The sequence below is a fragment of the Lepus europaeus genome, chromosome 5 (assembly GCF_033115175.1).
Source record: "Lepus europaeus isolate LE1 chromosome 5, mLepTim1.pri, whole genome shotgun sequence".
Lineage (NCBI taxonomy): Eukaryota > Metazoa > Chordata > Mammalia > Lagomorpha > Leporidae > Lepus > Lepus europaeus.
The window spans coordinates 111,894,643-111,919,013 of record NC_084831.1 but is presented as its reverse complement, the minus strand read 5'-3'; the positions used below and the strand labels follow the sequence as shown (position 1 = coordinate 111,919,013).

Sequence of the window (24,371 nt, the reverse complement as noted above, 5' to 3'; positions counted from 1 at the left end):
CATTTTATTTATCTTGTTTTATATTCAATTTGACTCAAACATTTATTAATCATCTACTGAGTCCCATGTATCAAACAAGATAGTTTATGACCTTAGTGCCTGAGAAATAAAAGACTCCTAGTAGATACATATATATAGAATGAATACAGGCTTAGTAGTAAGGAGATGGAAAATAATTAAATGTTGGTACAATGGGAAGACAGTTCACAGGATGGGATATTCGAGGTGAATATTTAGTACACAGAAGCTGTGAGTGGTCTTTCATGATGGACTGAGTCCTTGAGAATGTTGGAAGATACAAGGCAGAAGTGATGAACGACTCTTCTGAAAGATGGGTGTTCTATAAATGGTAAAGAATACGAGGCTCCTTTTTATTCTAGAATAGTGATTCTCAGCAGGGGGCTATTTTGCCTTTCAGAGGACATTTGGAAATGTCTGGAGATATTTTTTTTGTTATCACAGCTGGAAGAGTTCTACTAGCATCAAATGAGTAAAGGCCAAAGATGCTGCTAGATATTCCACAGTACACAGGATCTAATCCAAAATGTCATTAATGCCAAGGTTGAGAAACCTTGTAGAAGGATGTAAAATCATGAGGATGATTATGGGGTTCAGGGTAAAGACAAAAAAAAATCTATAATTTAGGTGCCTATCTTGATTAGATTCCAACCTCTTTCCCTCTTTTACTATGTAAAATTGGATACGGCATTTAATTTTTGTAGACCTCACTTTCCCACACAAGGGAGACTGTTATCTATTACTGATCTCATCATCTTACAACTTCTCTGTTCTTGAAGAAAGAATCAGGACTTGGCCTAAAGCCCTGTTCCTTCACTCAGGAGTCTTGGGCTTGAGCAAGCCATCCAACTTCACTCACTCCAGTTTTTTCCTTTATAAGATGGAAAGTATCTACTGCACAGGATTTCTATGAGGCTTGCATGAGATAATGTGTATGATGTTCTATACTACACTGGTATGTGGCAAGAACTCAATAACTATTACTGAACCCAAAGCTGTATGAGCTTTCTTTTAGCGATTTAAGAAACTTTTAACTTGTACCACAGTAAAGTTTATTGTTTACAATTTGTGTTGTATGTTGTCCATTTTAATACAAGTATAAAATTAAATCTACTTTCATGCTTGGATTGCTAACATTTTTCCTTTTATTTTTGTAGTCATTATAGTTTCCTGAGGCTTTATAATGTCTGGTCTGTTAGTGTTAGAACGTGCCTTGCTGTTACTATAAGTAACAGAAATACAAGAATGAAAATACAAAAATAAAGAGATGATCTTTAAAGCAGTTCCTGCCAATGGTTTATCTCAATAGGTTGTGGCAACTGAAAAAGATCTTGCACCTCCAAGTCTGGTGGAGCCACGCCCCAGAGAAGATGGATTAGATCACAGAATTGCAGCTCACATCGTGTCCATTCTGCCCTCACTCTGCCTCTCGGAGAGGGAGAAAAAGGTCAGGTGGCAGGACAGAGGTGAAGAGCTTTTAAGCTTTGAAAAAGGATGTGTTTTCTCCTGAAATCAACATTATTTCCATTTGAATAGAACCTCCATGAAGTATTCTTACCTGGGAAAGAGAATGGCAAAGCAGTGTCCACAGGCCCCCTCCTGGTGAACTATCATGATGTACATGCCCACAGGAAGTACGCACTGAAGGTAACAACACTCCTGACATTAAGAAGTGAGATGAGAAGGTAAAATGACCCAGTCGAGGGAATCTTTGTTAGGTAACTTTACCAACTTTAATTAAAAGTTAATGTTCAAAGTGGATTCCTGCTTGAGATCTAGGAAAATGGACATGAATAAGGGAGATATTACAACCTCAAAGAAAGCATACCCAATTATAGAGGTCCAATCAATGATTAAATTACTTGTGACTACCAAAAATTTGCACCAAAGCCTCATAGTTATCTGACCTAAATATATTTTGCTATATATATATATATATATATATATATATATATATATATATATGTTTTAAAAAAAAAAAACAACAACTGGTGGACCCCAGGAACAAAATCTCTGCACAGAGAGATGAATTCCCGCATATACAAGACTTTGGCAATTTGTCACTGTGAATGAAGAATCTGGCATTTTTAGGCACAGGGAACTTCTAGCAAACTGAGAACTAGGCTTTTTGACCTTCAGCAAAATACCAACAGTTTGTCTTTCCCAATTATCATTGATTTCCCCTGTTCCCCAATAATGAGAGCCAAGGTATCATGTTTAGCCTTCTCCATATGCATAAGGCATTTGACAGCCTAATTTAATGTCTTCTGTCATATTGCTTTTTTCATCAGGACCAAAAGAATTTTGACCCAGTTCAAATTGAGCAGGAGATGCAGTCCAAGTTACCACTGTGGGAATTCCTTCAGTTCCCTCTGCCCCCACCTTGGAACAACACAAAACGTCTAGCCACCATCCATGAGCTTATGCACTTTTGCACAAGTGGTGAGTGTGTTGCCTTGTCTTAGCTTAAACTCTTTTCAATTAATTGTCACATGTGTCTCTTAAAATTCCATGCCTATTTGCAAAAAGGTTTTTGATTATTGAAAGGACTTTCAGAGGTCAAGGTAGGTAGTTTGGTTGACTGTAACTCTCTTTTCTTGAAAAATATCATTAGCAGGGGTATGAAAGCTATGCAGCATAACATCTTTAATTTGATGCATGGTAGTTCTTTCCACTGTGTCTTCTTAGCCAGAATAGCCCTTTCTTTCCTCCCTCTCCCACTTTTCTATCCCACATCCTCCTGTTGATGACATTGGAGGTGATGTATTAATGCTATGCCTCTTAAGATAAATAGAAGTTGAAATATATTTTTAAATTTAAAAATAAAAACAAAACCCCCATCCCAAGATACCATAGTCCTTTTCCAAGACAATGCCATTCTCCCCTCCACTGCATCATCACTGCTGCATCCCCTTGTCATCATTGCAAATTACACATATTATCTGGAAAGTGGCAGAGCAAGCCTGCCCAAGCAACTTTGTCCCAATTCAGAGATGTCCATCCTCGAATTTTCAATTTACATTTTATGTCCCTTGATTGCAGCCACCCACAATCAACACAAAAAATATCTTAAAGGAGTTTAGTACTACTTAAAGGGAACTTAAGTGTCTTGCCTTGTGTCCAGTATGAATCACTGTATCAGACATAATATTGAATTAGATTTTAAATATGTCTCTATGGATCAATCTATCTGTACCAAGAAAAAAGATGAAAACATCACATTCTAATTAAAATAACCATTGATTGATGCTGTGTAGTAGATAGCAAATTCACAGACTATGGTTGTGCCCTATCATTAAGAACAAAGAGGAAGAAATGAATTCCACCAAATCCCTGCCTCTTAAGAGGGAAATTAAGTTTCAGATCCTTATTTTGTTGACAATGCTGAAGTCTGGTATTTCATTTATGTGTTCACCCAATGATGAAACTCCAGCTGCTCCTGTCTTAGAAGCACTGTGTTGCAACTAGACATTAGCTTCTTTTTCACTAGTTGAGCGGTGAAGTGGTGACTGAGGTCTGAGAGGGAGAAAATAAGAGGGAACACGAAACTCTTTGGATGGCAGATCTGTCTCTTTCAGTGTGACTTTTCCAAAATTTTTGTTCATTCTCCTCCCATCTTTTTTTTTTTTTTTTTTTTTTTGGCCTCCCATACCCTGTTCTGGAATCTTCATAAGTGACAGAGACAGAAAAGTTGCCTCCTTCTACCTCTTTACAAAGTGATTTCTTCAGAACAACTACAGTTCTTAACCATGTTTAATTTTCTTTATACAGGAAATGTTATATTATGGAATTTTTCTCTTAATCTCTTTCCTTTCAATGCCTCCATACTTACTTCTTTTTTTTTTTTAATCAAAGAACAGAAAGAGAAGATCCAGATAATCTGAATTTGGCAGAAATGCTCACTTGGTTAAGATTAATGTGAATGCTTCATGGGCCACCTCTGCACACGAGGACAGGAAAGCGATAAAGAGTGGCTTGGGAGGTAGATACGGATATCTTTGAATCTGTGCTATAAGCTTATATTGAATCCCAGCCTGAGATCAAATTCTGAGAACAATAGTCATTGCCACAGATTAAATTTTTATGAAGAAAAATGAGTTGTAGAGCCATGAAGCTTTCTAACTGAAAGGACCCTCAGACTTAATCTAGTCCAAATCTAGTTTTCAGATAAGAAAGATGAGATCCTGGCAGGTTAAATTGTTTTCTTCCAAATTACATCCATAACAACAGCCAAGACGAACGTCCTGGTCTCTGGATGCCGAGTAGCACACCTTTTCCCTACATTACTGAGCAGAAGACAGGACAAAAACCCCAGGGGCCACCCGATGGCAGCGTCTGCAGTTTGGAGCTCCTTCGCTCTGCCATAACTGACCCTCGCTCTGGGGATACAGAGATGAATCACATGCAGGACACAGCCTGGTAGCCCTGGTGTGTTTCATCTGTTACTTACTGTGAGGCTACAATGGCCACGGCAGAAATAAGACTCCTGAGCTGTAGGTAGAATCAGCTGGAGAGAGGATGGTATCCCACGGGGGCAGAAGGACAAGTGGAATGTGGGGGATATTGCCAAGCACGAACGTCCTTAGGAACATCGGGAGGAGTTCAGCACCTCGTGCTTAACAAGCCCCCAGTCCAACTCCTGATTCTGAATCTCTGAATTTGTCCTTCCTTTCAGTAAATAGCAGCTATTTTCCACCAAAACCGTGGGGTCATCCCAGCCTTCTCTTTTTAGGCATATCACACAGCCAGTCCCACCCCACCCCTTACTGCCTTCTCAGCCCGGTCCTCCATGGCCTCTGTATTTGGACTATTTCAATAGCCTTCCAAGTGGTCTTCAGATTTTTTGCCTTATTACCTACAGTCTTTGCCCAACAGTCAGAATGGCTCTTCTACAATGTTGATCAGATCATCTTCCAAACCCTCTAGTGGTCACCCATTTCACTTAAATTCTGAGCCATCTGCCACTCAATGTTCGAGCTTATCACCTGCCGCCGTCTCATTGTTCCACTGTATTCTGTCTATGATGACCTCACTGTTATTCCTGGAGCAGGTCTTGTCTCAGAATCTTTGCACTTGCCATCTCCCTTGCCTCACAGTCACTATTCTCCCAAACATCCAAAATGGCTTTTTTGCCCACTTGTTTCACATTTTTGCTTAACTGTTCAGAGGACTAGGACTTTTCTCTACTTTATATAACATAGAAACCTCTCCCCAACCATGATTACTTTTTTATCCCCTCTATTGACTTCATTTTCCTTATCATATGTTATCCTATACATACGATCTATTTCCGTCCTGTGTAATGGATATTCCACCAGCACTCGCTGCTTTGTGCACCACTGCATTCTCAGCTTTTTAAAATTGTTACTGACATCTAATAGGTGCTCAAAAAATATCTGTTAGATGAATGAAGGAGCAAACTCCCCTTCATTCTGTAACTCCTTTGCTGCCTCCCTGTTTTGCTTATTGAAACCCCTCTTTCTTTGAAGAGGACCCTTGCTATTGTCATCATTTCTATGGGGAGAATTGGGAGGTAACTTCCAAATCATTACGGAATTTCACTTTCCCTCCTTGGATTTCATCTCTATTTGTCGGTCTCTACTTCTTATCTGCCTCTCTCTTGAATTTCTTTAGTGTAAGAACCAAATCTGTTTTTCCATTCTCATGCAATAACCAGGATTGAGTGAACTAATGAATACATGCTGAGAAAGAATAAGCATACTATTGAGGAGAGCCCATCAAAAGGTGATAAACTTTGAAGTGTAGTAATGGAAAGTCCTGGCCAGCGCCCCAGCTCACTAGGCTAATCCTCTGCCTGTGGCGCCGGCACCCTGGGTTCTAGTCCAGGTTGGGGCGCTGGGTTCTGTCCCAGTTGCTCCTCTTCCAGTCCAGCTCTCTGCTGTGGCCTGGGAAGGCAGTGGAGGATGGCCCAAGTGCTTGGGCCCTGCACCCGCTTGGGAGACCAGGAGGAAGTACTTGGCTCCTGGCTTTGGATCAGTGCAACGTGTCAGCCGTGGTGACCATTTGGGGGGTGAACCAACAGAAGGAAGACCTTTTTTTCTGTCTCTCTCTTTCTCACTATTTAACTCTGCCTGTCAAAAAATAATAATAATGGAAAGTCCTGTAGCAGGGAGGTCTATGGGTGGGAGGAAGTCTTTCCTGCACCTAATGAATAGGAAAACCTGTTGAATAAAACAGCCCACAGTAGACTCAAGTTTGGTAGACTGGTTTGAATTACAACAGCAGCAAAGAGTACTTTTGTTCAAAATGGCAAACTTTAAACATATTCAACCAGTATGATATCCTAAAAGTTAGGTCAATGAATCTGGACATCTAATACTGATTAATCTGGGAAACAGTGTGGGAGCATTACTTTTATGTATTGACTATGTAGTTTTCTTCTTACTAGGTACCTTTGGTTATTGTTGCCTACTGTGGCACCCATGTTTAAAGTCAGGTCAGCACCCGCTATGGCTTGATTGCCTTGTCATTCTAGGAAACAGACCCCAGAGTGCCCCTCTGTCATCACCGTGCCATGTTCTACTAGGAGCATTCCTAGAAGCATGGACCTTGCTTTCTTACAGAAGTCTTGAGCTGGAACGAAGTAGAACGGGCCTTCAAGGTGTTTACTTTTGAGAGCCTGAAGCTCTCTGAGGTTGATGAAGCAGGGAAACTAAAGCCTTCTGGGATGATGTATGGCACAGATCCTGAGATGTTCAACATACCATGGGACAACCCCGCCAGGTTTGCTAAACAGATAAGGCAGCAGTACATCATGAAAATGAACATCCAAGAAGCCCAACAACAAACAGGTACACTACACAGAGGAAAAGAAAGACAGTCTTGACTTTTATGGTCATTGACTTTTCTAGTATTGTGTCTAACAGATGCTCTTTACACTGTCTAGATATTGAAATCAAAGACAGAATAATATTTATGAATCAGAATTGGTCAATGTATGTACAACAAGATGAGAATAATAGAGACCCTACAGATCCTACTCAGCCTGATACTGATAGTATGAAGTATTATGACTTCAATAATATGAAATCCTTAGACTCTGAAAATAGAGAACTATCAGATCAGGAGACCAGCATGAAGCCCCCTCCCCAACGTGAATCTGTGGGTAAGTAAAAGTGTGTGTGTATGTATGTGTGTGTTTGTAGATACTATTATAGAACACCTAAACAAGCAAACAAAAAGGTTTAAGATGCATGATTTAAATGCTTGCCTACTTCAATTAAAATTGTTTAATATCCAAGTTATTTGGTTAATTGAATTTTATTACTGAGTGTTGTTATTCAATAAATTCTCTTTATCTCAATACTTGTTAAATGGTCTTATATTAGGACTATAGAATATTGAAGATTATTAGCCTAAATTTGTTTTGAGCTAAGTCATGCACAACTGTCAGATGAATGTACTTAAAATATAAGCCTTTTGTTTCCCTGCTTATAACTTTTAATGAATCTCTACTGCTTGCAAAATAATTAATTGGCCTGCTTTCCATGCGTTTCCATTAGTGCTACTCTTTGCCTTTCATTCATTCAATCTGTGCTGTTGTTTCATCTGCACAGCCAGTGTTTCCAAGTCTCGTGCCTTTCCTCCACAATACTCTCCACCTAGCATTCTCCCTTTGATTACAATTAGGTCAGCATCACCTCCGTGAAGCCCTGTTAGATGAATCCATGGGCAAATGCCTCTCTTATCTTTCTGTGGTCATAATCTGTAATTCCTTTATGGCATTAGTTATCATTTCCTAGTTATGCCTATATATGCCTATATAAATGCCTCATTAATATCATAGCTGTCATAAGGATGCTTATTTTTTAAAATATTACCATGTACTAGGCTATAAGACTGGTCTCAACAAATTTTCACAGGATCCGTGCTATACACATTATGTTCTCCTACGACAGTGAAATTATGGTGGACATCTATTACAGAAAGATCAAGAAAAATCACCAAGCATTTCAAAATGAGGGTATATAATTCTATGTAACATTTAAGAAAGAAAAGTCACAGTAGAAATTAGAAAATATATCAAATGGAAAGACGATAATATTGAGCATCAAAACTTGTAGAATGTCTTCCAGTTTCACCCATTTTGCTTCAGATGACAGAATTCCATTCTTTACAGTTGATTAATATCCCATTTTTATATATACCACATTTTCTTTGTCTATTTATTTGCTGCTGGCATCTAGGTTGATTCCATATCTTCTCTATTGTATTACATTAAGTAAAATAAGCCAGACACAGAAAGACAAATGCCAAATTTTTTCAATAAAAAGTTGATCTGAATGCTAAATAGTGTTTACTGGGAGGGGGAAGACAGAGGGAGGTTGGATAATGGTTAGCAAAACACAGTAAGATAGAAGGAATATGTTCCAATGTTCCACAGCACTGAAAAACCTAGTGCTTATAATCTTAATAATGATTATTCCAAAAAATTAAAAAATAACTATTCCAGAAAATAGAAGAATAGGTTATTTTTCTCGTCTCATTTTATGAAGCTAGTAGAAACTTCATAATAAAATTATAAATCAATTCAATCATGAACATAGATACAAAAATCATAAATAAAACAAAAAACAACTCTAGTAAATAGACCACAAAATACTACATTGGGGTGGGCACTGTGGTTCAGCAGGCTAAGTTGCCACCTTGAGATGCCTACATATCATATCACAATTCAAGTTCAAGTCCAACTACCCCACTACAGATCTAGCTTCCTGCTAATTCACCTGGGAGGCAGTGGGTGAAGGTTCAGGTGCTTGAATCCCTACCATCTACATGGGAGACCAAAATGGAGTTCCTGGCTCCTGGCTTCTGCCTGGCCCAACCCCAACAGTTGTTGTGACCATTTGAGGAGTGAACCAGCAGATGGAAGCCCTCCCTCTCTTTCTCTCCCCCTCCCCTCCCCCGCCTTTATTTATTTATTTATTTATTTGAAAGAGTTACACAGAGAGAAGGAGCGATTGAGAGAGAGAGAAGTCTTCCATCCTCTGGTTCACTCCCCAATTGGCCACAATGGCCAGAGCTGCGCCAATCTGAAGCCAGGAGCTTCTTCTGGATCTCCCACATGGGTGCAGGGACACAGGGACTTGGGTCATCTTCCACTGATTTCCCAGGTGCGTTATCTGGGAGCCGGATTGGAAGTGGAGCACCCGGGTCTCAAACCATATGGGATGCCAGCAGTGCAGGCAGTGGCTTTACCTGCTATACCATGGTGCCAGCCCAAAATAAATAAATCTTTTAAAAAACATCATCACAAACAAGTTGCATTTCTAACAGAAGTAGAATGAAAATACATATATTGTAAAATAAATACAGTGCATCAGTTAACACAATAAGAAAAATCTGCTTAATAAATGCAGAAAAAACTATCACACTTTATGGTGGGGAGGAATATTAGCAGACTAGAAATAGAGGGAAAAATCTCACAGTCTTATAAATGTTATTTTTAAAATTGCTGTGGCAGACTCTAAATGACAAGTTTTTTTTAAAGATTTTATTTATTTATTTGAGAGGCAGAGTTACAGACAGTGAGAGGGAGAAACAGAGAGAGAGGTCTTCCTTCTGTTGGTTCACTCCCCAGTTGGCCGCAATAGCCGGAGCTGCGCCGATCCGAAGCCAGGAGCCAGGAGCTTCTTCCTGGTCTCCCACATGGGTGCAGGCTCCCAAGGACTTGGACCATCTTCCTTCTTTCTCTCTCTCTCTCTCTCTCTCTCTCTCTCTTTTCTTCCTTCCTTCCTTCCTTCCTTCCTTCCTTCCTTCCTTTCTTTCTTTCTTTCTTTCGACAATGAGAGAGAGAGACAGAGAGAAAGGTCTTCCTTTGCCATTGGTTCACCCTCCGATGGCCACCACAGCCGGCGCGCTGCGGCCGGCGCACTGCTGTGATCTGAAGGCAGGAGCCAGGTGCTTCTCCTGGTCTCCTATGGGCCATCTTCTTCTGCTTTCCCAGGCCACAGCAGAGAGCTGGATGGAAGAGGAGCAGCTGGGAGTAGAACCGGAGCCCATATGGGATGCCAGTGCCACAGGAGGAGGATTAACCTACTGTGCCAAGGCGCCGGCCCCATAAATGAGAAGATTTAAAGCTGAAAGATTTCACTTAGAGACCAGGAGGATGTCCACTGTGAACTCTTGTGTTCGATACTGTGTTGAAGGTGCTAGCCCACTCCATAAGAAAAAAGAGATACTTCCAGCTCTCTGCTGTGGCCTGGGAAGGCAGTGGAGGTTGGCTCAAGTGCTTGAGCCCCTGCACCCGCATGGGAGACCAGGAAGAAGCACCTGGCTCCTGGCTTTGGATTGGCGCTGCGCCAGCCGTAGCAGCCATTTGGGGAGGGAACCAACGGAAGGAAGACTTTTCTCTCTGTCTCTCTCTCTGTGTATAACTCTACGTGTCAAATAAAAAAAAAAAAGAAAGAAAAAAGAAAAAAAGAAGAGATAAAAGTGTAACATCTGAGTGTAAAAGAAATCAGTATTTCTAAATATTATATATAATACACCCAAAACGATCCACAAAGTAATACTAGAATTAATGTCATAATGTAATAAGGATGTTGTGATGGTTAAAGAATTCATATTGATGTCTGAGGTGCTTGAAGTTTTCTGTATAATTATTCAATATATCAAATATTATATTTTACCTTTTCCTATATGTGATATATCTCATAATTTTAAAAAGTATTGAAAAAAGTAAGTGATAAATGCCACGGAAATAGGTGTTGTCAGTATTGACAATGGACATCTTACCATTCTGATTTATCTACATGAGAATAGAACAATGAATCAACGGAGTGGAGTCAGGGCACACCTGCTTTGCTCTTGGTAGATCAGACAGGTGAGAGAGGGGCAGAAGAGGAGGGAGACAACGTTAATTTAGTATTTACCTGCCCTCTTCTAAGCACTGTGCTAAGATGTGCTATGTATATTAACTAATACTTGAAGTAAATATCAAGACTAGGAGGAAGATACAATTATTTCAGTTCTACAGACAAGGAAACCAAGACTGAGAAAGGATACGTAAGTTGCTCAACTTTACAAGAAGGAAGTGTGGCTAGAAACGGAGAGAGCTTCGTCAGCTGTGTCTTGGAGCTTCCTCCCTTAGCCGCAGGCAGCCTGTTTTCCAAGGAAGGATAGATACCCTGCCTTTGTTGCATGGGGTCTTCTTCCTTCCCAACAGCAGAGTCCCTATTTCTCTGACTTAATCTTACCTGTTAGCCTTGCTCACACACACAAAGTTCCTCTGAATGTTAGTGATACTCATGCATCCTAAATTAATACAAACGGATGAAAAAGACGTCCCTTCAGGTTCCTTTGGAGCCAGGCTGCGCTGGGAGAGATGTCAGCAAGGCCTGAGGGTTTTCTTTGTTTTCCTTTGTTTTGTCTTCTTTAAAGCAGCTCGTGTAGTTTTCCTCAGGCAACTTTTGCCACCTGGTGGTGAAACCACAGCTGATGTTCCGAATCCTGGTAGAGAGTAGTTATTAAGGCAGCTTCTGAAGCCCTCAGGGCTGGAAATGCTACAGCGCATAGAGCATTCTAGAGGCCAGGCAGCCTTGAGGGTGGCTCCCACGAGTGTCAGCGCTTCCACGTGGAGTTTAGTAAGCTACACCCGGAAAGTCGGCACGTTGCGAAGGGGAGGATAGGCAGCTGAGCCTTCGCGGTTCGCTGCGACTGTCGTGTGCATACGAATTTGCGGTTGTTGTTGATCATAACATTTTTTTTCCTAACTCTGAATCAGGCTGGATTTAAAGGCAGCCCCTTTAGTTCTCTTTAAACAAAGTAGAAATCTCTCATGTATTTCCTGCACGACCGTATAAAAGCCTGGTTCCTGGACATGAAGGGTTGAGTGTGTGTGCTTTGCTTAACCAAATACTGGGTTTCCATCTGAGATTGTTTTTGTCCTTGACAGGGCCTATTGGATATTTATGAAAAACCTGAGAGTTGATAACCGTGAGGCTGTAGGTTTGGATGTGCCCTTTATGCTTGTTGGGTGTTTTTTTAATAAAGTAACTGCTTTGCAGAGGGATCTTGTTATCTCTAAAGTAAAACAGATTAGGAAAGCTGTTTTTCAAAGGGATGAGAAAGCATCCACTTCCAGATGTGTCAAAAACTACTGAATCACACTGTCAGAGGATTATGCGGTTGAAGGCAGAAATCAGAAAGGAAGAAAAAAGTGATTTTTATCCTACTATTAAATGAATAGTTCAGATTAGCTTCAGAATGTTCTTTCCTTTGACAAAATAAGTGATGCACAGTGTTTTAGAACATGTTTTCTACACTGGGTACTTTTTTTTCTGCAGGCTCCATAGTCTCAGGAGGGAATATCAAATCTCCCGGAAATCTTGCAGCCCACAGAATAGAATAATTTTTATTCCACAGATTTCATATCAGTTGCTTCAAGGTCACATGGGACATCATGGTCTATTTAGAGTTATAGTTGGCCCGTGTTTTCTCTTGAGTGGATATATTTATATACATACTGAAGTGAATTGACTTGATAGTTTTCCTCTAAATCAAAATAGAACGTCCATGCTGTCACCTTCACCAGCTCAAGGCAAGCTGGAACTAGTAGCAAAAAGCACGTAAGTAGCTATGTTCCTGAAATAAAGAACACATTGACCTATCCTTGGTAGGAGGAATTAACTACTCACTCCGAGAAGCCCAGGTACGGTTCTCTTTGTCATGGAATAAAAAGTTAAGTCTTGTGCTCACCCCCAAAATAAGCTTTGGTTATGGATTTTCTTCCACATTTCTATTCTGTCTCTATGGCTCCATATTCATTTCTAGTTTCAATATAAAATGAAGGTTTCTCTTGTTTCTATATATTTATCACATTTCTACCAGGTGTTCAGCACTCAGGGTACTGTAAGGAAAAGAAGGTAATTTTGTTTTTAAAGATGCGTTTTATTTATTTGAAGGGCAGGGTTAGAGAGAGAGAGTGAGAGAGAGAGAGACAGAGAAAGAGGTCTTCCATCTTCTGGTTCACTCCCCAGATGGCCGCAGTGGCCAGGGCTGGGCCAGGCTAAAGCCAGGAGCTGCATGTGGGCAACTTTCCCAGGCACATGAGCAGGGAAATGCCAGGACTTGAACCAGTGCCAGTATGAAATGCTGTCATTGCCGGCGGCAGTTTAACCTATTACACTGCAACACCAACCCCAATAAGATATTTTCTACTCTCCAAGAATTTACACTTAAGATGAATAGAAAGAACATAAACAAATAAATAGTCTTTGGTACAGATGAATGCTGTGATTAAAAATAAACTGGAAGTGGGGGGATTGCAGCACTGTGGTGTAGCAGGGAAAGCCGCTGTCTGAAGTGCCAACATCCCATATGGATGCTGGTTTGAGTCCCAGCTGCTCCACTTCTGATCCAGCTCTCTGTTATGGCCTGGGAAAGCAGTAGAAGGTAGCACAAGTCCTTGGGCCCCTGTGCTCATGTGGGAGACCTGAAGGAAGCTCCTGGCTCTTGGCTTCGGATCAGCTCAGCTCTGGCCATTGTAGCCATCTGGGGAGTGAACCAGAGGATGAAAGACCTCTCTCTCTCTCTCTCTCTCTCTCTCTCAGCCTTTGCCTCTGCCTCTCTGTAGCTCTGCCTTACAAATAAATAAATAAATCTTTAAAATAAATAAATAAATAAGTAAAGCAGGGGCCAGTACTGTGGCACAGCAGGTTAAGCCACCACCTGAAGCTTTGGCATCCCGTATGGGTGCCATTTCCAGTCCTGGCTGCTTCACTTCTGATCCAGCTCCCTGTTAACACACCTGGCTGGAAAAGGAGCAGAAGATGGTCCAAGTACTTGGGCCCATGCTCCCGTGTGGGAGACTCAGATGCAGCTCCTGCCTCCTGACTTCAACCTGTCCAGCTCTGGCTGTTACGGCCATTTTGGGAGTGAACCAGCAGATCGAAGATTGATTCTCTCTCTCTCTCTCCTATCCCATCTCTCACTCTCTTTCTGTAACTGCCTTTCAGTTTAAAAATAATAAAGCAGAAAAGAAGCACATTGCTCTTGAGAAGGTGACATTTAAGCAACAATGTGATTGAAGAAAGAGTTTAAAACAGCTGAATATCTGGCTGGCGCTGCGCCTCAATAGGCTAATCCTCCACCTTGCAGCACCAGACACCAGATTCTAGTCCCGGTCGGGGCACCGGTCCTGTCCCGGTTGCTCCTCTTCCAGTTCAGCTCTCTGCTGTGGCCTGGGAATGCAGTGGAGGATGGCCCAAGTGCTTGGGCCCTGCACCCCATGGGAGACCAGGATAAGCACCTGGCTCCTGCGTTCAGATCAGCACAACGCGCTGGCCGCATTGGAGGGTGAACCAACGGCAAAAGGAAGACCTTTCTCTCTGTCTCTCTCTCTCTCATTGTCCACTCTGCCTGTAAAAAAAAAAAAATATCTAAAAATCAAAGTAGGGCAGATAGACAGAAAACAATGACAAAGCCCTCAAGATACAGCAAGCAGGCCAGTCTGTCTGGAGCACTATGAGCAAGGGAGAATGAATGAGACGCATGTGGGGAGCTGGGCTGGAGCCATTTTCAATACAACTTTGCAGGACCAAATTTGCAGTTACTCTAAAGGTAGAAGATGCCAGGTTGGTGCTGCTATGCAGCAGCATGAAACTGTGTCCCACAAGGTCTGCCCTCCCATACGCACTCAACAGCTTTGGTCAGGTTTGAACCATACTATACACTTTCTCTATTTCACCACCACGGGAGCAGATTACAGGCTGAGATATTCACAGTAGAGATGTCTGTTTATCTATCATGGAACTCTTTTGGTTTTTTTTTTCGTGGTGGCATGCAAATCAACAACATAACTGTTTCCTCCCAGTCCATTCACAGAGCTGATTGCTTCTAAGCCAAGGCAGATATCAGAATCCCACTAATCACAGAATGATATTCTTTGGTCACAAGGAAAACTGGTGTGCATGATTCAGCCACGGCGCCATACTGTGGAGTCCAGCTACCGTTCATTTGTTAATGTAACTCACTTTCATCATACTCCACCTGTAAATTTGAAGGTGTTCCACGAATACTGTTCAAATCAATAAATGATTAATAAATGGAAGAAGAGCTCTGCAGAATGGTGAAAAGGCATTATTTTCTCATAGGAGGCATTTTTATCTGGTAGTTCTGCTTCTCATACATCCTTCCCATGCACCCCTTTCCATAGCTACCAGATAAGACGTATAGAAATTTGGAAAGGCTTTGCAATGGTCACCAGCACAAGAAGATGTGTAGTGAGCAGTCGATTTACTTTAATCATTCCCTTGCTGGAAGTGAGTGATGTATAGTCTGAAAGCAGAATGCATGATATGATTTAAGAATATAAGAAGCTGGGTTATTTTCAAAGCGTTTCGTATAAATTTTCTAGCTAAGCACTGATTTAGGATTATTGACACAAACACCTTTTTTGGAGGCACTAGACATGCCTTTCAGGAATTACCTTTTCAGCACAGAAACATAGATCATATGGGCAACAAAAAGGCACAGGGCTGACCAAGGCAAGAACAAAGCCCGAACACAACTGGATGTTGGTGTCTTTGATTTACAGAGCAGACCATGAACAATGAGATCAAAGATGAAGCAGTCACAACGGCTGATTCTCTTGAAAAGGTAAGGAATTATTTTCCTAAAAGTGTAGATGACAAGTAAGATGATCTGAGAAAACCATGACCCAGATTGAGAAATACGCAAAAAAAGAAAGAAAAAAGAAAGAAAGTCGGGGGGTGGGGGGAGCACTTAGAAGGAGAATGCTGATGTTACAGGCGAGGGATCACTCAGACATCCCCAGGCCAGCTCCAGCTGGAAAGAAAGGAGTTAATTTTACTAGCCGGTTTAAGCAAACCATCCCAGCTCCATGCTCCTCTAGACAGTGGGGCTTGGCAGCCGCACGAACACCTGCTGACCATACAGCCATGCAGGACTAACGTCGTCTTGAAGTGAGTTCAGAAAACCTTTCTATAATTGCTAACAGGACTCAGAAGAGTATAACCTAACAATAAAAATATTTAGATTATGTTGCCCATAAAAAAAAAAGTCAAAGGCGTCCTCTTTCTGGCAGCAGCAATCCTAAAATGTTGCCATATGGATTTATACATATGCAGATTTCCCCAATTAGGTGGAGTGCATGCTAGTTTGTTGACGCAGTCCAAGAGGGCTCCAGTTGGACTTAAACGTATTAAAGCTGAAATTTGTGTGTGTGTGTGTGTGTGGTTTTTTTTTTTTTTTTTTTTTTTAGAAACCCAAGAAGCTGATGGTGGAAGCAGATTTAGAGGACATAAGGAAAACGCAGCAGCGCAGTCTAATGGACTGGAGTTTCACGGAACATTTTAAACCAAAAGTACTGCTCCAGGTATTTATGGGCTGTGATCCTCCAGGAGATGGTCAGACAGGGGCTGGGGAGCTGTGCTGTGACGTAGAACAGTTCACTTCTAGGTCACTCTCTCAGATCTAGTTCAGACCAATATTCTCTGGTACTTCAGTAATAAAAAAATGAGTTTAGTCCCAGGTTGAGCTATGCATTCCTAGGAAATCTCCTACATGATGTAAAATATACTTTACAAAAGCATGCTTTTTTTATTTCTATTTTTTAGAATGAGCTAATTTTTTTTTTTGACAGGCAGAGTTAGACAGTGAGAGAAAGAGAGAGAGAGAGAGAGAGAGAGAGACAGAGAGAAAGGTCTTCTCTTCACTGGTTCACCCCCCAAGTGGCCTTAATGGCTTGAACTGTGCTGATCCAAAGCCAGGAGCCAGGTGCTTCTCCTGGTCTCCCATGCGGGTGCATGCGCCCAAGCACTTGGGCCATCCTCTACTGCCTTCCCAGGCCACAGCAGAGAGCTGGACTGGGAGATTTGCAATGGGGACTAGAACCTGGTGCCCATATGGGATGCCGGCACTGCAGGTGGAGGATTAGCCAAGTGAGCCACAGTGCCAGCCCCCAAAAGCACGCTTTTAGAAAAACTTAAAAAAAAAAAAAAAACCTGCTGCATGTATTTTCTCTAAAAAAGTAAGACTTTATTGGAAAGCAATCTCACTTTCCCCCATATTGCCCATCCATTCTATGCAGTGTTCATTATATTTCATGGTATTTTTGTTTCAGTCAACAAGTCAGTTAAAACTATAATAGCTAACATTTATTTAGTGTTTACCATGTGCTTGACAATGACTGATATGTATTATTAGCTCATTTAGTCTTCATGATAATCCTATGAAGTAGAAACTGTTTAAATAGTAAGAAATTAAAGCACCTTGACCAAATAATGACTTTTCCCCAAGGTCACATGGTTGCTAAGTGAGAAGAAGACACAGACATTGGAAATCTGGCCCCAAAGTTTCTGCTCTTAACTATTATGCAAAATAACAAATAATACTAAAACTAACTCCTCTTGTTGTTTTCAGATTTATATACAAACTGGCACTTTTTTGTTCTTTTATCTGAATTTTATTTTTATCAAACTTTTTCTTTTCTTTTTTTTAAGATTTTATTTATTTATTTGAAAGTCAGAGTTACACAGAGAGAGAAGAGGCAGAGAGAGACAGAGAGAGAGGTCGTCAATCCATTGGTTCACTCCCCAAATGGCTGCAATGGCTGCAGCTGCACCAGTCCGAAGCCAGGAGCCAGATGCTTCTTCCAGGTCTCCCACATGGGTGCAGGGGCCCAAAGACTTGGGCCATCTTCTACTGCTTTCCAGGGCCATAGCAGAGAGCTGAACAGGAAGTAGAGCTGCCAGGTCTCAAACCAGCGCCCATATGGGATGCCAGTGCTTCAGGCCAGGTCATTAACCCACTGCGCCACAGCGCCAGCCCCTCAAAGTTTTTCTCAAGATGTGTTTGAAAGACAGAGTGACAGAGAGGGTGGGGAAGCAGAGAGAGAGAAAGAGAGAGCCAGAGATCTTTCCTCTTCCATTGGTTCATTCTGCAAATGGCCACAATGGACAGGGCAAGGCCAGACTGAAGCTAGGAGCCAGAAACTCCACCTGCCTGATTCTTTGGTTTTTAATGAGTGGCTACTATGAAATTTAGAATTACACCTGTGGCTCACATTCATAGCTCGTCCTCTGTTTCTGTTGGGCAGCATTGGTTTCAACTTTACAGGGTTCTCTTTCTGCAATGCACTTCCCTCTCAGAGGTGTCTTAGAACCCAGGGGTCTCCTTTGGTAGATAACCACTCTCCCTTCTGCTGCAGTGAGGGGCAGGCAGCAGCAGCCTGGCTAGAGCCATTTCAGGATCTCGGAGGCCTACCTGCCTCTTAGAAACACTTTTCAGTGTCACCTTCACTCTGATTCCAGAGGTACCCAGTACCCTCATTTCCTGTGCCTTTCTATGTTTTTGCATTGATTCTGACTGATGTCTCCTAAGGTGAATCTCGAAATTTGGCTTTGTATGTTCTGTTGTCACTTACTGGTCAGCTCTGGGCTTTCCAGCTCCTAAAATTTTGTTGTCATTGTATCCTTTCCTGTGGCCTTCAACTTTTCAATTTAAAAAAAAAATAATAATCTTACTGGATTTTTTAATTGTTGTTTTTGGTGAGCGCTAGGGCGTGCATGTGCTTAATCTTCCATGTTTAACTGGAAGTTCATTTCAGATTTTGTTTCAGTCCGACTCCTTCCTCACCCTGCCGTGAAGCTACACTTTTCAAGGCCACCAGTAGTCACTGCCTTGCCAACTCTAACAGACATTCCATCTTGCTTCATCTCCCTTCACCATTTAGCCTTCCAGGTCGGACCACTTTCCTCGAAGCACTCCTCACTCTTGGTTTCCAAGACTCCGTAATAAGCTCTTCCTCGGTGCTTTATTTGGAAGTTGTTAACTTCTCTGGCCACCCAGCATTTAAATATCAAAGAGTTTTAATAGATTTTATTTTTTTATTTTTATTTTTTTGACAGGCAGAGTTAGTGAGAGAGAGAGACACAGAGAAAGGTCTTCCCTCCGCTGGTTCACCGCCCCCCCCAAATGGCCACTACGGCCGGCACGCTGCGCTGATCCGAAGCCAGGAGCCAGGTGCTTCCTCCTGATCTCCCATGCGGGTGCAGGGCCCAAGCACTTGGGCCATCCTCCACTGCTTTCCCGGGCGACAGCAGAGAGCTGGACTGGAAGAGGAGCAACCGGGACAGAATCCGGCACCCCAACCGGGACTAGAACCCGGGGTGCTGGCGCCGCAAGCGGAGGATTAGCCTAGTGAGCCACTGCGCTGGCCAATATCAAAGAGTTTTGAGGCTCAACACTGGAGCACTCTTCTCTCCTCTGTAAACACTGTCTTTTGATGTTTTCATCTATTTTGTACTGTACAATGCTGAAGACATTTAGATAAAATTCCCTCTCTCCTGAGATCCACGTTAATACTTAAGTCAAAATTCTATGTGAATTCATGATAGGCACCTCAAATTTAGTATCCCACATGAAGGTCAGAATTCTCACATCTAAGTGTATTTACCATGATGTCCATCTCAGAAAATGTGAGCATTTTTCAATTGCTAAATCAAAAAGGCTAAGAATTACCCTTTACTCCAGCCTTCTCTTTATCCCTTCTATCTGACCCATCATCAATGCTCATGTCTGAAGGATCCACCTCCAAATATATCTTTAAGCTCTTCTGCGTCTCTTCTGCCACTACTTTCATCTAACTACCAGCTCTCATTCTACCATAAGAGCCTAATCGTCAGCCTGTTTCCACTCTTGCCCTGTTCCAAACCATTCTCTACTTAACAAATATCCCACCAATTTCATGAACTAAGCCATAACCTCTCTGAGCTCCACATGATGTATAAAAGTCTTCATCATATTTAAGAGGAAGATCTTATCTATCTCCTTCCTTTTTGTTTCCCCTATACCCTTTCACACTGCCTGGAACACAGGTACTCATTTTAATGAAATAATATACAATTAATGAGATCAGCAATATTAATGTAGATTAAAGGAGAAAAGTCAGTTAAAAAAAAGAGGAGGTATGATATGAAAACTTTTCAGGCATTCAGAACAGCTATAGCTATGGGAAACTTAGTGTTTTGTTTCCTAGCAGACAAATAAAATATGGCAACACAAAGATTATGGAGCTCTTATTGTCTAATTGAATGAAGGATTTATGTTCATCATAAATAAACACATTGGTTTTCTTGGTTTATAGTCTAAAAGGAATTTGTCTCTCAACAAAAATTATTACGTAATGGTTGGGACACTACACAGCAATCTTTTTAATGCAAAGATTTTCACCACATGTATGTTGGCTCTCAGGGAACAGACATAAAAATTTAAGTGCCGCTCCATAAAGACACTCATATAGGGGACTTGACTGGGGAAAATAAATGCATTATTTTGGTTCTTCTATCAAGCCAGAGTTGAAAGCACAAGTAAAACAACTGTTTTTGAACATAATATGTAATTCCATGCCTTCAGATTACTCCAAATCAATAAAAAAAACCAACAGCAACATGCATCAGACTGATCCTGAAAACAATAGCGAAAGTCCACTGCTGTCTAATTTATTTTCCTGTGGTCAGTGTCCTTACTACTGATTGACAGTGACATAGAAACAGATAAGCAGTTGCTCACTGTGCCCCTCTTTGGTAGCTGCCATTGCAGTACATGAGGAGGGTGATATGTTTTAAGAAAAGGAAAAACTGGGCATGTACCATAGTGTGATAGGCTAAGCTTCTGCCTGTGGTGCCAGCATTCCATATGGGTGCTGGGTCAAGTCCTGGCTGCTCTACTCCTGATCTGGTTCTCTGCTGATAGCCTGGGAAAGCAGTAGAAGATGGCCCAAATCCTTGGGCCCCTGCACCTGCATGGGAGACCCAGAGGAAGCTCCTGGATCCTGGCTTCAAATCAGCTCAGTTCCAGCCATGTCAGCCATTTGGGGAGTGAACCAGCAGATGGAAGACCTCTGTTTTTGTCTGTCCCTCTCTCCATCAGTAACTCTACCTCTCAAATAAATAAATAAATCTTAAAAGAAAAAAAAGAAAAGAAAAAGTTGGAAGGCAAATAGAAACAATGTGTGTCAGAAAGACCTCTCAGCTGGGTTCAGTTTGGTAGATAAAGTGGAGAGCATTCTGTGGAATACAAAATATTAAAAGACAACAGAACCCTGGCCCCAGGACTTAAAAATTCCATTTTCCTGGACACGTCCTGATTCTCTCTCAGCCCTAATTTATGCTGAAAAATGAGAGTGCTAATACTTTGAAGTGGGAAAAGTGATATACCTATTTTATTAGTCTTCTCAGGCAGCCACAACAAAATGCCACAGAGTTCTAACAGTTCTGGGAACTGGAAGTGCTCAGGGTGCCAACATGGTTGCATTCTAGAGCATGTGGGTAGATGGGTAGAGAAACAAGGAAAGGAGAGGGAGAGGCAGAGAGGGAAGGAGAGAGAGAAACAAGATCTCTGGTGCCTCTTTTTGTAGGGACATTAAACCCATCATGAAGACCTCAGCTTCATGAATTCATCTAAACCTATTTGCCTCCCAAATACCCCATCTCCAAACACTATTATACTGGGGGAAGTCTTCACCATGTAAGTTTGGAGAGGAGAAGATACAATTTAATCCATAGCGCTACTTGTCTGAGCTTTGTAACAATGATAAAATAAGATGGCTTGACTTGGTTGTTCGATCAGTCTTAATGAAGAACTCTTGTATCAAATGCCACTCCATGCCTGGAGCCTAGGACTAGTCTTTGTATAAGAAATGCTGAAATGCTCCCCAAACATACACCATTTATGCTCTCACCATCTAGTATTCGGGAAAGCATCCTCTGGGGACCCCAACTTGACTCACAAAGTAGAGGTGAGGGAAGAAGAAAAGAGATGCCAACAAATGAGAAATGCCCTGGAAGGAGACCCTTCTCTGGGGGAACAAAAGATATAACAATGCAGTTATTTTTATTTTCAGGTTCTTCAAGAAGCCCATCAACAATATAAATGTGTTGATTCTTATTACCACACCCAAGACAACACTTTACTTTTAGTATTTCATAATCCAATGAATGCACAACGCCTGCATTGTGAATATTGGAATGTTATTCTTCACTCCAATGTTGGATTCAGGTAACCAATTTACACAGTTGAGTTAATTAAATTGTTGTCTCTGTTAGTTACATAGTTAGTTAGATTTTAGTTGCTTAGCCTGAAAAAGGTGTTTCAAATCAATGAAAACATTTTTGTCTACTGTGTACTGAGCACCTGGATAAGCATTCAAACTACACCAATAAGGAAAACAGTTGTCATTCTTGACAACATGGAATCTACTAGAGGTGTTATTAAATTACGTCAAATTCATTTAGATATCAATAAGATTGCCTCTGAAAGATTTCAAGCAGCAACCTCAAAACATGACACTATGTCTGATGGTTTGAGGGAATTCCAAAGACTAACATAACAACACGATACTCAGGTTTCCAGCAAACCGAAAACACTAAGAATCCATATAGTTTTTCTCTTTGAAGCTCTTTAGTTATTTCTTGTTCTCTTACAACATGCTTTCTCTCCTCATTAGTAACAAGGATTTCATTATTAATTCAATAATGCATTAATGTGTATTCACCATTTATTATTCATATAGTTATTTTTAGTACTAAGTAATTCAGAAATATGCCATGGATTTACAGAATAATTAATTGGGAGAACAGGTTCTGTACAGACACATACGCACACATTTTAAAGTCAGAGGATGATCTTTTTCAAATAATGTATATAGTAAGTGTGCCAATATATACCTTGAACTTTTTTTTTCAAGTTAATAGAAATAAGTCTTTATTAAGTAACTTTTAATATCAGAAAAATAAAACTCTTATAGTTCTCTTTACAGCAAATATATAATATCAGTGCTTTGGCCATCTTAAGTTAAAGGCCCTTTATCATAAAATATATGGCTTTAAACTTTACTCAAATTGAATTTATAATCCCTATGACTTCCCTACATATACATAACAAAAGAGTGTAGTAAAATTAGCAAATACTAAACTATATTGATAATTTATCATTCTTAGTTTGTGGTTTTTAGAAACAGTACACGCACCTAATATATGTAGATTCCTTGGCTTATTAGTTGCAGCGTACAGTGCAACAAAATACAAAATACATGCTTGGTAAACATTCGTTCACATCTACAAGGCAGCAGCTAGAGATTAGGTTTCAATACTGACATTTAACTATCCTACAAGCAGTTAGCATTACATCATAATAATCTTTAATTGTGTTTTTGTTTCCATTAGCAATAATTACATTTTTCATTTATTTTTTGGTCTTATTTGCTGACTGGAATCTCCAATGCAATTTTGAGGGGACATCCTTCTCTGGTTTCAGACATTAAGGGAATTATTTTGACTATTCAACAATTAACTTTTTTACATTAAGATTTACATAATTCACTATTGGGTTTAAAAATGGTAGCTAGTGGCCGGCACCACGGCTCACTAGGCTAATCCTCCGCCTGCGGCGCCAGCACTCCAGGTTCTAGTCCCAGTTGGGGTGCCTGTTCTGTCCCGGTTGCTCCTCTTCCAGTCCAGCTCTCTGCTGTGGCCTGGGAGTACAGTGAAGGATGGCCCAAGTGCTTGGGCCCTGCACCCGCATGGGAGACCAGGAGGAAGCACCTGGCTCCTGGCTTCGGATCAACGCAGCATGCCAGCCGTAGCATCAGGCCATCATTTGGGGGGTGAACCAACAGAAAAAGGAAGACCTTTCTCTCTTTCTCTCTCTCTCTCTCTCTCTCTCTCACTGTCTAACTCTGCCGGTCAAAAAAAATAAAATAAAACAAAAGGTTTACTCTTAACAATTAATCATAGATAATTCATCAAATTATTCTGCATGAATTTAAGTTTATTTTTTCTTTAATCTGCTAAATTTCATTAATAGATATTCTAATAATGAAACAAACTCGCATTCTTTGGATAAACCAAATTTGTCCAGTATGTTATTTTTATTTTTTAACCTAATATTTAATTTTCTGAGTAACTTATTTTTAACTTACATTGCAGTCAAAGGCCTACTGCTCCACAAAATAAAGAGTTCAGCAAATAAAAAGTAAAAGACCAAGGTCAGTGGGAAAATAGGCAAAGGTTATAAACAATAATCAAATAAGAAGACGTTCAACTTACACAAAGTAAATTTTAAAGAAGGCACAAAATCATCACAACTATTGTAGTGTAGTATATTATTTTGTTTAGTAAGTTTTCAATGGTTTCTTCTTTCTCATCTCCTTCAGGAATCACTATGTTTGTTCACTTATTGGTATTCTACAGTGTATATAGGCTTCCTTTCTTCTTAATTGTTTTTTACTTATTTTTGTCTAGATGAGTAATTTCAAAAGTCTTATTCTTCAGATCAGAAGTTTTTTTCCTCCGCTTGGTCTATTGCCA

At 40.8% G+C, this 24,371-nt stretch overlaps 1 protein-coding gene across 1 annotated transcript in view; it reads left to right on the top strand.

Annotated features, from left to right (window-relative positions):
- Positions 1-24,371, top strand: part of SPAG17 (sperm associated antigen 17) — a 249,496-nt gene that overhangs the window by 101,453 nt on the left and 123,672 nt on the right. Inside the window, exons 11-18 of the mRNA XM_062193510.1 lie at positions 1,328-1,465; positions 1,555-1,665; positions 2,310-2,460; positions 6,603-6,830; positions 6,926-7,144; positions 15,578-15,639; positions 16,265-16,378; positions 21,908-22,062. Coding sequence (XP_062049494.1) covers positions 1,328-1,465; positions 1,555-1,665; positions 2,310-2,460; positions 6,603-6,830; positions 6,926-7,144; positions 15,578-15,639; positions 16,265-16,378; positions 21,908-22,062 — 1,178 coding nt within the window. The remainder of the gene's footprint in view (positions 1-1,327; positions 1,466-1,554; positions 1,666-2,309; positions 2,461-6,602; positions 6,831-6,925; positions 7,145-15,577; positions 15,640-16,264; positions 16,379-21,907; positions 22,063-24,371) is intronic.